Source organism: Coenobita brevimanus, chromosome 86 (assembly GCF_032717465.1).
Source record: "Coenobita brevimanus isolate Jiangsu-jjx chromosome 86, ASM3271746v2, whole genome shotgun sequence".
In the NCBI taxonomy this organism is placed as follows: Eukaryota; Metazoa; Arthropoda; class Malacostraca; order Decapoda; family Coenobitidae; genus Coenobita; species Coenobita brevimanus.
This window is the reverse complement of record NC_137039.1, coordinates 28,337,680-28,351,758: the sequence shown is the minus strand read 5'-3', so window position 1 is coordinate 28,351,758 and position 14,079 is coordinate 28,337,680. Positions and strand designations below refer to the sequence as shown.

The following is a 14,079-nucleotide window of genomic DNA, read 5'->3' as shown; positions in this document are numbered from 1 at the left end:
TGGGTATGTATTGCACACTCATTTTTCTCTCCCATTGAGTATCAGCGCGCGCGCTCGCGCGCACACACACACACACACACACACACACACACACACACACACACACACACACACACACACACACACACACACACACACACACACACACACACACACACACACACACACACACACACACACACACACACACACACACACACACACACACACACACACACACACACACACACACACACAGTTTAGTCTCATCCCTTGGGTACACTTATATCAGAGAAATATTACCTCCAAAGATAATGATAGCCAGTCTCATACATATCACCTCCTTGGAGGTGTAGGGGTCTGAGTTTTCAAGGGTTGGTCACCAGCTGCTTTCTCTGTTGGCATTATATAAAAACCTCTACTACCGATTAAAGATCAAACCTGTGCAAGTCTGTCTTGCTGAGTGGGGCAGTTTAGCCACTACACCACTACACTGCCCCACTCAGAACTCTTCACTCATTGTGCCACTATGATGATGATGATGATTAATATTGTTATTAGTGTTCTTGTTTGATTTTATATTGTGCTCCTCCTTGTTTCGGAATCAGACCTCACTCCTTCCTTTCTGTGGGGCTTGAATAATGATGATGATGACGGTGCTATTAGTACAGTTGATTCACTTCAGACTGATGGCTAATTAAGGATGATGTACCTTAAGTGTGGGTTGGAGAGGGAGCAAACAGTTGGCAGAGGACAGGGTGACAGAGGCGATTAATTTGTGGCCACCCCTGACAGGAATAAGGCGTCTGACGAGATAGATTGATAAATACGGTAGATAGATAGAAGTCTATCTATCTATCTATAGCCCGACGCCCTAATCCCGCAAAGGGTGGCCGCAGACAAAACGCCTCCAAGTCACTCTGTCACCCACCATTTGACTCCCCTCCCCCCAACTCACCCCCCCCTCCCTCATATACCTCTCAACTCCATCCCTCCACCTCATCCTCGGTCTACCCCTCCCTCTCCCTCCCTCCACCTCACCCACATACACCCTCTTAGTCAGTCTTTCACTCTCCATCCTCTCCACATGTCCAAACCACCTCAGTGTATTTCTCCTAATCTTTTCAACCACATCCACATCTACCCCACAACGTTCCTTCACTTCTTCATTCGTCAACCTGTCCCTCCATGTCACTCCACATGCTCCTCTCAAGTAACTCATTTCCACTGCTCTCACTCTTGACTTGTTCCCCTCTTGCAAGGTCCACGCCTCGCTTCCATACGTCAGGGTAGGGATCACAATACCATCATGCAGAGACTTCTTAACTTCCATACTCACTTCCCTATTTCTCATCACTGCTTTCAGCATGCCTACAACCTTCCTTCCCTGCTGTACCCTTTCACGCACTTCATCCCCCAAAGTTCCATCCTTACTCATCACACTACCCAAGTACTTGAATGCACTCACATTCTCCATATCCTCACCATCCAACCTCACTGCACACTCTGTGACTTCATTCCTCTCAAACACCATAACTTTACTTTTGTTTACATTAACTTTCAGCTTCCTCCTCCTACACACTGTCCCAAATTCATTCACCAAACCTTGCAACTCCCATTCATCTTCACTCAACAATACTGTATCATCAGCAAACAGCAACACCGGAAGCTTCCAAATCTCACCCTCATTCGTTAGGGCCACCCCCACATCCACTGCCCTACCTTGTACCTCCTTTACGACCCCATCCATATATATATTAAACAGCCATGGAGACATTACACACCCCTGTTTCAGTCCCACATTGAGATCAAAGAACTCACTCAGCTCACCATCCACTCGCACCGTAGCCCTAGCTCCCTCGTACATACTCTTCACAGCACTCAACAATTTCCCCTCCACTCCATATATTCTTAATACCTTCCACATACCTTTCCTATCTATTCTGTCATAAGCTTTCTCCAAGTCCATGAAGGCAGCGTACACTTTCCTTCCCTTCTCTAGATACTTCTCCACTAAACATCTTAGAACAAATATCTGATCTACACACCCTTTTCCCTTCCTAAATCCCCCTTGTTCTTCTCCAACTAGCTCCTCTGTCATATGCCTAACCCTATCAATGAGTATTCTACCATATATTTTACCAGTCACACTAAGAAGGCAAATACCCCTATGGTTACCACATACTTCTCTCTCCCCTTTTCCTTTGTACAGAGGAACAATTATACCTGATTTCCAGTCCTCTGGAACCCTTCCCTCTTCCCAAGCCAATCTACACAACTTCCATATCCACTCCACAACAATCTCACCCCCATACCTAAGCATTTCACCACATACTCCATCAATTCCTGGGGCCTTTCCCAGCTTAATCTTCTTCATCGCTTCCACTACTTCCGACCTACTGATCTCTTCCTCCCTCCTCTCATCTCTTCTTCTCCCAGCCATTCCCCAACCACTTATACTCACACTGCTCTCACTCTCTACATTCAACAAATCCTCAAAGTGCTCCTTCCATCTCCTCAATTTCTCTCTCTTCTCTACCAACAATCTATTATTCCTATCTTTCACTCCCCTACTATTTCCCCTTTCACACATCCTTACTTTCTTTACCTCCTTCCAAAACAATTTCTTACTCTCCCTCCATTTCACATTCAGATTCCTCCCAAACTCTTCATCCACTTTCTTCTTACTCTCCTTCACCAGTCTCTTAACCTCCCTTCTCCTGCTCACATATACCTCTCTCTTCTCTCTCTCATCTTCTCCCCTACCTCTACTCGCCAACCATTCACCATATGCCTTATTCTTTTGTTCCACAGCTCGTTTCACCTCATCATTCCACCATGCTGTCCCTTGCACACCCTTGCATCTCCTCCTCACTCCACAAACCACCTCACACGCTGCGCTTATCTCTTCCGTGAATATCTTACATACGTCTTCCACCCCTTCCATCTGCTCTAGCTCATACCTTCCCAATCTTTCTTCCACTATGCTCTTATACTCTGTCCTCTTCTCACTATCTTGCAATTTCTCCACTCTTCTCACAGGAGCTGTTTCCTCCTGTCTTCCCCTTCGCCTCCTCAACCACTTTCTTTGCAGCTCTACCTTGGCCATCACTAAGTGATGGTCCGAGACTCCATTCCCCCACCCTCTCCACACCCTTGCATCCAACACTTGTCTTCTCATTCGCTCATCCACACACACGTAGTCTATCATTGCCTTTCGTTCAACAAGTTCACCATCCATCCTCCTCATTACTCTCCATGTATACCGGTGGATCATCTTATGACGAAAGTAGGTGTTGGCTATTGCCAACCCCTTACCAGCACAGATGTCCACCAAAGCACTACCATTCCCATCTACTTCTGCTGGCACACCCCACTGACCAACCACTCCATCCACTCGTACATTCCCGACTTTGCCATTCATGTCTCCAATCAACAGCACTCTCTCGCTCCTCTCAAACTTGTCCATACATGCTTCTACTCTCGCCCAAAACTCATCTTTCACTCTTGCCACTCGATCCTCTGTTGGAGCATACACACATACAATCGCCCATGCTTGTATACCTATTTTCATCCTCACCCATACAATCCTTGCACCCACTGTTCCATACTCTCTTATATTCTCCTTCCACTTCTTGCTTATCATCAGACATACTCCCTCTCTTGCCCTCTCATTCTCACTGACTCCCGCACATATACCTACACCGTATTCCCATTCTCTCATCCTTTCACCTTTCCATTTAGTTTCAGTCAATCCACATATATCCACTTTTGCATCCTCAAGCACCTGGACAATCTCTCTCTCTTTCACTTCATCATTCACTCCTCTCACATTCCACGTTCCTACTCTCAGAATGTCCTTTGTCCGTTCCTTAGTCGTCAACGTATGGTCCGTCCGGGTCCGAGGCGCTTTATTTGCTTTTTTAGTTACTTCTTTTTACGGGGTGGGGCACTAACCCACCACCAACCCTTTTAGTCGCCTCGTACGACAAGCAGGGATACTGGGGGAGTATTAATGTAACCAGGCTTTTTTTTTTTTTTTTTTATTTTTTTTTTTTTTTTAAGGGGAGCTCATTGTAAAGGAAGGTAAAGTGTAAGAATAAAGGATAGGATAGGATAAGTTAAGAGTGTATGGTAGGAGAGGGAAAGAGAAAGAAAGAATAGGGTAGGGAAGAGTACAGTCCATTGCATAAAACGTATTAACATTATATAGAGGTGAAGGTAATGTGTAGTATTATTTAAATGAGCATAATGGTGTGGTAGTGGTGATAGATGTTGTGATGATTGTGGTAGTGATGGTAGCGATGATAAGTGTTGTGGTAGTGGTGGTGGAAGTGTTGGAGAGGCTAGAGAGATGCCAAGATTCTCTCTCTCTCTCTCTCTCTCTCTCTCTCTCTCTCTCTCTCTCATGCACGCAAAATGTACTATATGATACTACATTCCATTGCAGCCACCAGAGGATTGTATTCCATCAAACACATGGAGACGCCCCTCCATTAAATACGTACACGCATACAACACATGTATACTTTGTGTGTGTGTGTGTGTGTGTGTGCATAGGCGTACGTCTGGGAGACTGGCAGCCCCACCTTTGCAGTCCAGCATGCTCCTTTCGGGGGATAGGGATGGGATTGAGGGACTTTTATAACCAGGGAGCTCCACTGCGTGATATCAGTGCCATCACGTGAAGGTGTCTCTCTCCAGCATCATAGGTAGTGTATACTGTAAAGTGTATGAGTAATAATGGGTTATTCAGAACTGTTCAAACACCGTCTTGTTAGTGAGCTTCACAGGGGAGACACAATGGACGGTAATGAGGAGAGAGAGAGAGGCATTGTACTCACTACCCTCCCCCCATCCTCTCATCCTGTGTTCTCGCTCACTTCAGTCGTTCACTTCCGGCTTATTATTATTATTATTTTTTCAGTGCGTGATTAGACTTTTCATTTGCACAACTTATCACTTTATGTTAAATTTTATGTGGCTTTGGAGATTTCGTAATACATCATCCGTATCGATTTATTCACATTACGCCGTATCCTCGTATCTGTTAATGATGTAGATCGTGTCGCTATTTCTGCGACGTTATTAGCGTGCGAGAGAATGTCAAGGTGTCTTGTGCAAAGCACACACACACACACACACACACACACACACACACACACACACACACACACACACACACACACACACACACACACACACACACACACTGGTAAATTCTTAGTTTCCCATAAACTGTACATTACACAACTGATGCACTCGGGAAGAGCCTGTTTTTTATATTTTTCACCCTGCCTACGACCTCCCGAGATTCAAACGCGTATTGAATATAGTTTATCTTGATGCATATCTTTCTTGTTTGGCAGAGGGCCAAAAATCAATATATGTGTTTCATCAGTATACAGTATATTGATAAACAGATATTGTATATAAAATTTCAGACACGAATGTTCTCACACACTGGATTATTGATTACACCCATAATTTATTTTCATTTTTTTTTTTTTTTTTTAATTCCACCTTATTCACGACCTGATTACAGTACAGTATATCACCATAGCAGATACCACATCCAGTCAGACAACTTCTAGTTCTTTTTACAAGCACAAGTTTTCGTTTCGTAAAATAATTCATATCGTCACTTGAGTCCGTACTTCAGAAATACGTCAGTTATCTGCGTAAGTTTAATTGAGATGGTTAGGTGGCTGGCAGGGTTAGTTTCCAGGATCGTATAACTTTTTTTTATTATGAATAAGGAAGATTGCTATGCGAATAATATAATTATTTGGTTTATTAGTATATATTAGCACTGGTAGGCTCTGTATCACAGCAAACTAACACAAGTACAGTTTGAATTATACACGGCGCTACACCTCGTTATCATTTTTTATTTCTTCTTTTCACTGAAGAATGGTAGTGGTATGCACAACGAACCTATATTTCCATCATAATGAAACTGGCATAATGTACGATTGTATTTATATGTATTTTTTAGTGAGGAGTTTGTCAGGTGTGCATTCCGAAGATAGTGGCAATGGCATGCACCGCGAATATATCAGGCATTTATTTTTCTCTGGTTTGCAGTGAATGTAGTGAAGGTAAATGATAGTAATAATGGTAGGTAGTGTGCGCCTCACCGAGACAAGAGTAACAGTGTGTGAGCCAAGTCTGCAGGGGTGCTGGTAGACGGTGAGGGGATGTGGAGGGGACCAGGGAGGGGGTGTGGGTGTGTAGGTGGGGAGTATGCAAGGAAGGTTTGGGGGTACCAAGAGGGCTGTGAAGTTTGTGGGTGGGAGGGTGGAGGTTGTGGGTGTGTGTGAGAGAGAGAGAGGGGGGGTACTAGTGGGGTTGTTGGGGGGGCCCCTTGAGTGGGAGGACCATTAGGGTGTGGGGGACATACCAAGAGGGAGGTTTGTGTGGGAGTACCGACTTACCAATTGGGGGGGGTTACCTTCACCACCCCTGGGGGGGGAACTTAAGCCCCCGGCCACATGACCCACAGCATACATTTATATATTGGACATGCACGTAAATATCTGCACGCACGCTCACATCTGTTGGTTACATAGATGCACATTCCATCTATTTATTTACAGTTACACACTTTTTGCAGTCATTTATTTCAGAATACATGTTTATATACATACACATTACACGCGACCATTTATTCACGCATACATTCTCAATCACAGTCATGTAAAGTTTTTACTCTTACTGTAATCACACAGTCGCTCATACACTTTAGACTGAATAAATACTGACACACGCATGTACTGTACACACTCAGTTCGCACTAGCACACCTCAAGATTTTAGGTCACAGTCTCTGAAAAAAGTGAGATGAAACGCGCCGGAAGACCCAGCTGTGTGTGTGTGTGTGTGTGTGTGTGTGTGAAAGAGAGAGAGAGAGAAATTGGGGGTCTGTGTATGTGTGTGTGTGTGTGTGTGTGTGTGTGTGAAAGAGAGAGAGAGAGAAATTGGGGGTCTGTGTAGCAGCCTAATTCAGTATCTCTGTTTCTATCAATCAGTTATTTCATTCATCCGTCAGTCCTTCCATGTATCTATTTAAGTGTATCCTTGCCAACCATCCACCAGTCTGTCTAAATAATGTATCTCCTTGACCTTCTTCCATCCTTGGATCCATCTCTCTGTTTGTCATTATATATATATATATATATATATATATATATATATATATATATATATATATATATATATATATATATATATTATCTGTCTTTCCGTCTTTCCTTTCATCCATCCATCAGTATCTGTTTGTCTGTCGGTATAGTCTATCCATTTATCAGGTTCACAGTGTTGTGGTTTTTCCTTCCGCTCCACGCATTGCTTTTGCCGTTACTCAAGGTCAGGGTTGTTCAACTGGCGGCACGGGAGCCAATTTCGGCCTTTGAGTGGTTTTTCAGTGGCCCTTTTGACAGACTGGGAAGAATGCACAAATTTTTTTTTTTCTTTTTTGCGTTATTAATTTATGTGCTTGGCGGAAAATGTAAAAGCAGATTATATATGAATTTTTCGTTTCGTTTTGTGTAAGTGTTAAGATAGAGGGGGAAAAAATGGAGCTAAAATAAATGTATGGCCCTTCTATTAATCTGTGTCATAATCCGGCCCTACTCCTAAAGTACATGAATAGCCCTGCTGTAGGTTGTTGAACGAAGCTAAAAATTGCCTAACTGTTGGCTGTTGCCCGCAGGCGTAGACGGGAGTTCAGCTTTCTTTGTTGTGGTGGTGGTGGTGGTGGTGGTGATGATGGTGGTGATGATGATGATGTAATTATGATTTTGTTGGTTATGGTTGCGATGATGATAATGATGAAAAGGTCATAAAGGCAGTGGTGACAACGATGGTGATGATGATTAGGGTGATGTTCTTAACTGTGATATTGATGATGACGGCGATGGTGATAATGATTAAGATTGAATATTAACTAGAACTCTAACTGTCCTGCGGACAGTCACTAGTCTTGACCAACTGTTTCTTACAGTGTTCTTGACTCCATTGCGAAGATTTTTTTTTTTTTTTTTTTTTTTTTTTTTTTTTTTTTTTTTTTTTTTTTTTTTTTTTTCAGCAGTGGTCCATGCCAGGACACATAACCTGGGCCCCGTCAGATTCCTTGCAGAGTCTCCGGTTCTCCTGGAATCGTTGCGAGACACTGAGACGAGAATAATAATAATAATTCAAGCGAGAACAATAGTCTCCACCTACGTAGTAGATGGATAATAATAATAGTAATAATAATAATAATAGTAAGGTTTAATGTATTCTCAAGCACTGGATTGATGCCAGGAAGGGGGTGTAATGCGACCAGAATAGCGTGATAGGAGCTTGCCATTGCTAACCACCTTGACTACCAGACCCCTCGCCTAAATAGAACCTATTGCTGGTTTTGTTTCATCTGGCGGAACTAGGCCACTTTACGACCTGAGTACTAAGGTGATGGTTGTGTGAAATTTGGTGACCCCTTGATTTGAGGCAGGAGTACGTCTCCTTTGTTACTAGTGAAATTTATCCTCCAGCCTAACTACACTTGTCCATAACCTAAGCTGAAGGGGGTTAGGGATCTTTGCCAGATGAAAACAGACTGACGTGGTAGCATGAATCAAATATAAGGACAATGTTGTAGTGAAGGGGCTTTTAATTAGCTTGGATACCTTTCATTGCTTCAGTAAAAAAAAAACACGTGATTTATGAAGTATTATAGTTCCTGAAAATAAAATGTTTGTCATCATATAGAAAGACATTGTTTCTAGTCTCTTCAGCACGAAAAGTCTTGTGTGTTGTTGCCGCTGCAGTTGTTGTTGTTGTTGCCCTGGGCTAATCTGAAATGTGGACCTGGTTGACTGCAGGCTGAAGTTTCCCTTAGCAATGTGACATCCTTCAATTTGGTAAAAGGGGAGTACCTAAAGGACGTTTATAAATAACAGTGCCACCACATGAAGGCATCCCTCTCTCGCACGAAAATACTCTCTTAAGCTGGATAAACTTGTTTGGTGGTTACAAGATAAACACTGAGGCTCCTATGACCCACTCAGCTGAATACTGTGGCCTAAGCTGGAATAGAATACGCGAGTTGAAATAAGACGGTAGTGGAGTAGACCCTTGGCCTTGCTTAGACAGTGATTTTTGTGGAGGGAAGAGTTTGCTGTTGATTGGCTTACGGGTGAAAGGAAGCCTGATTCGAAACGTCTGGTGATAGCAAGATTATATTTATTGTTATTATTATTATTTATTTTTTATTTGGGATGAGGAAGTTTGGTGTTGATTTGTTTACAAGTGAAGGGGGAGACTTGTTTATTTACGTAAGTTGAGGTGTTGTTGTTGCTTTGTTAACACCCTCTCCATCCCTCCCTTCCCTTCCCTTCCCTTCCCTCCCCTCCCCTCCCCTCCCTTCCCCTTCCCTTCCCTTCCCTTCCCTTCCCTCCCCTTCCCTTCCCTCCCCTCCCCTCCCCTCCCCTTCCCTTCCCTTCCCTTCCCTTCCCTTCCCTTCCCTTCCCTTCCCTTGCCCTCCTCTCCTCTTCCTTCCCTCTCTTTCCTTCTCTTTGTCATGCACCTCATTCCCTCCCTCCCTGTCTCATCTCCCCGTTCCTGTCCCTCACATCCCCACACGTAACTTTGTCTAACGCTTTTCCGCATGTTTTCTCTCCCTATACTTGCCCGATCCACTCCTTCCACTCCTTTTCCTTTACACTAACTTATTTCCTTCCTTTTCCCCTGCACCTCTTACAAGCCCAATCCTTCCTTCCTTCCTTCCTTCCCTTTCTTTTTCTTCATGTCTCCTCCTTCCCATTTTAGCGCGTCTCCCTTCTCTCGTCTCCCTTTTTTTCCATTCCACCCCGTCCTCCCTTCCCGTACCCTCTCCCCTCTCCCCGTCTATCCCCTCGCATTCTTCCCCTCCACGGTTTCTCCCCCTCTTTACCCTCCGTCCTTCCGTCGCTCAACACTTACGTTTCCTCCCATCTCCTGTCTTTAACCCCTCTCCTCTCTCTTCTTCCTTTACTACCTTCCCCCTCTCTCTCTTTTCTACCCTTCCCCCCCTCTCTCTTTTCTACCCTTCCCCCCCTCTCTCTTTTCTACCCTCCATCCCATTACTATCTCCCCCTTCCTTCTTTCCTCCCTCATTCTCTTTTCCCACCCTCATTTCTCTTTCTCTTCTTGCCCCTTCTTCCTCTCTTGCTTCATACATTCCTGCCATCATCACTGCCACTACTTAGTAATTTTTATTTCTCCCTCACCCCACCCTACTGTTCCCCTTTTCCCTCCCCACCTTGCCCTTACTACCTCTCTTTCCCCGTCCTTACCTCTTCTTCTCCTCTGTCCCTTCCCCTCACCTCCCCCCATCGCCTTCCCTCACATTCTTACCCCATCTCCTCTCTTTCCTCCTCCTCCTCCCTACTCCCCTCTCCATTTTGCTCACCCTCCACCCCCATTTCCCGTTTCTTCACCCTAGTTTCATCAGCTACCTGACCTTCATCCTCCCTCTCTCTCTCTCTCTCTCTCTCTCTCTCTCTCTCTCTCTCTCTCTCTCTCTCTCTCTCACACACACACACACACACACACACACACACACACACACTCTCTCTCTCTCTCTCTATCTCTCTCTCTCTCTCACACACACACACACACACACACACACACACACACACACACACACACACACACACACACACACACACACACACACACACACACACCTCTCTCTCTCTCTCTCTCTCTCTCTCTCTCTCACACACACACACACACACACACACACACACACACACACACACACACACACACACACACACTTCTAACTTTCCATCTCCACCTTTTCATCCTCCCCTCTCCACCTGTTCTCTGTTATCTCCATTATGCCACTCACCTTCACCTCCCTGTGTTTGTACAAATGACCGTAAAGACCTTTTTTCTTCTATTCTTCTTTTTTCGTCTCTTGGTAGCCCGACCCGACATCCACGCCTGCATTTTTCCTTCCTCTCCGTCACTGTTTTCTCTCCGTCTTTTCTATATCTTTCCTCTGCTTCTTATGTCTCTTCTATCTCCTTCCTCTCTGTTTTTTTTCTTACCGTCCATTCCTTCCCTTGTCTATTCTTCTCTTCCTCCGTTTCGCCTTTCCTCTCTCTTCCCTTTCCTCTGTCCCTACCTTCTTTTCTTTTTCCTTCTCTCCTTTCCTCTCCCTTTTCCTTACTCTTTTTCCTCACCCTCCTTTCATCACCTCCTGCCTTTCCTTCCTCACACCTTCCCTTACTTCCCTCCTTTCTCCTACCTCCTTTCCCCTTCTGGTTGCTTTCCCTTCCTCTGTACTCCCCATAAAGAAAGGAAGTCAAACCTGTCGCCTTCCCTCCTTTATCTTCAAACATTTGTCGTGTAATAACCCTTGTGACATTGGCTGTGCTCTGTTTCTTGCTGGCGGAATTAAAGTTACCCCCTCCTCTCTCTCTCTCTCTCTCTCTCTCTCTCTCTCTCTCTCTCTCTCTCTCTCTCTCTCCCTCTCCCTCTCCTTCCTTCCTTCCTTCCTTCCTGCCTTCCTTCCTCCCTTTTTCACCTATTACGCTTACCCCTCCCCTCCACTCCCCTCTCCTCCCCTCCCCTCCCTTTCCCTCCTCCCCTTCCCTCCTCCGCTCCCCTCCCCTCCCCGCCCCTCCCCTCCCCTCCCCTCCCTTCTCTCTCATCCCTCCCCTTCCCTGCTGTAGCTTGCCAAGAGTTCGCCCTCTCTCTCTCTCTCTCTCTCTCTCTCTCTCTCTCTCTCTCTCTCTCACACACACACACACACACACACACACACACACACACACACACACCGCTCGCTGGTGCAGTGGTAACGCTCTCGCTTGCCAACTGGTGGACGGGAGTTCGCGCCTCGTTCAGGTTGCGAAAAGTTCCACTGACGAAGTGGGTGGTTACTGTCCCCCTTGAGCAAGGGGACGGGTGTGTGCGTGTGTGAAGGTCACAGCCTTGCCCTTAGATCGGACTATATGAGCTCTCAGCTCCCTTCCGGGAGGGTAAAAGCTGACCATCACGACCATCAAGTGATCCTGACCGACCCGGTGAATTACACACACACACACACAGTTTATGTATAATTCATTTATTCTGTATACAGTATATCTGTTCAAGCCTGTAATTCCCCCTGCCTAACATTTTCACTAAAGAGAAAATTAGTTGACATATATTCTTTGTATCAGTCTATCAGCATTTTTCAGTCTATCCCCTTTTCTCCTAATGTCATCACCCAGCACTTTCCCTCCCTCTTATATTCACCTCATCTTCCTTCCTTCCATCCTTTCTTCCACTCTTTCTTCCTTCCTAGCTTCCTTTCTTCCCTCCTTCCTTCCCTCCCTCCCTCCCTCCCTCCCTCCTTCTTTCCATCCATCCTTCCATCCTTCCTTCATTCATTCATTCATCTTCACGTCTTAATTACCACACACAAAACCACATTCCCTTCTCCTTACATTTCATTTCGACCATTACAGTTCACTATGCACACTTTTAATTTCACTTCTCCACTCTTCTCATCCACATCACTTGGCCAACCCCAGCCATTTATTTTGACTGATCTCAACATCTGCAACTCTTCTTTTCCTCCATAACACTTTCAGCCTCATGAATGCATGTGTTTAGATTCTTTGTCAGCATTAAGGGTGCATTTTGCAGTTCTTGTAGTGTTGCAGCTCTAAATTTTGAACTGTTATTTTTATTTTTTTTATTTAATAATTTTTTTTCTTTTGATGATAACTAGGCCAGGCAGGTTCAGAACATGAAGTGTGAACTGTAAGTGTAATGTTTAAGTCCTTTCACCTTTTTTTTTTTTTTTTTCTGCAAGAATTTACATCTTTACAGGAATAATGCAGGATATGGCTGGATGTAACTGAAATGTTAATTAAAGGCAATGTGTAAGGAGGAATTCATCATGTCTTATTTCTTTTCAGAGTATGGAGGCTACCAAGGCACTAATGAACCACCACCTGGTCACCAAGCTGGAGCTGAGTCTGGAGTCTGAGTGTCGGGTGTTGTTGCAGCACTGGACATCACCGCACTTTGCTCACCTCTGCAAAAAGTTCCTTGAGTCCAACCACATCCACCTTCAGAAGCCAGTCAACCTCCCTCTCTAGTTGACTGCTTGGTGGTGTGCTGGCAGTGCAGATCATCGCAAGCAAACACACACATGCACACACGAACCTACCCAAATTCATGCATATACAGCTACCATATTTCATCCATATACTGTACTTCATCCATATTCAGCCACATCCACCTCCAGAAACCTGTTAACTTCCTACTCTAGTTGACTCTGGTGGTGTGCTGTAAATGCAGATTATCACAGCTGAATTCATTCATTGGCCTCATACATACTTACAAAACTACCCATAGGTATGCTGAGACCAATACTGTGCTTCATCCATACCCACACAGAACCACTTCTTACAACTTATACACAACCACGTCTCTTTTTTAATACAAAACTTTGCTTCCTTTCTCCTGTACAGGTATGCTACATCATATACAGACCTTCCTTTTTATACCTCTCCATCTTTCTGTCTAGCACTGCTATTACCTAATTTTTTGCAGTCCATTTATGTTCAAAATCTTTAATATCTTTCCACATTAAGTACCGTCATAAACCTCCATACACCTTACCCAGTTACTATGGCGATAATCGTTCTGTTTTATGTTGGATACCACATTATTGTATTCAGCCAGGGAGTGACTGGCTTTGGAGAATGGGTTAAGGTATAACCTCCCAATTGGAAAAGTCTCTCCCAAGTTGAGTGCAATTGTCTGGAGGTACCACAAAGTAAATATAGATGATCATAGTGAAAGGGTTAATGCATACACTCTCACTCCCCTACCATAAACTTTCAAACGTCTACCACACAGTGGATTCATTAAGTCCAGACCTTTTATATTTATGCAGATTCCTTTATTGCCGTGCCACAGACATATTCATCTCTGCATTTTGCTGCAGCTTCTGTGTACACCCTCATGTACAATAAGTCCTTGTAAAATTAAGGTCAACTTTTTTCGTGTTTGTTTTTGCTCGTTAGACCACAGTTAATTTTTTAAAATATATCTCAAAATTTCAATG

General features: G+C 44.3%; 1 protein-coding gene across 1 annotated transcript in view; it reads left to right on the top strand.

Annotated features, from left to right (window-relative positions):
• LOC145410630 (uncharacterized) overlaps positions 1-13,350 on the top strand; it is a 35,996-nt gene extending 22,646 nt beyond the window's left edge. Inside the window, exon 8 of the mRNA XM_080280743.1 lies at positions 12,923-13,350. Coding sequence (XP_080136869.1) covers positions 12,923-13,105 — 183 coding nt within the window. The 3' untranslated portion in view covers positions 13,106-13,350. The remainder of the gene's footprint in view (positions 1-12,922) is intronic.
• Positions 13,351-14,079: the final 729 nt, after the last annotated feature.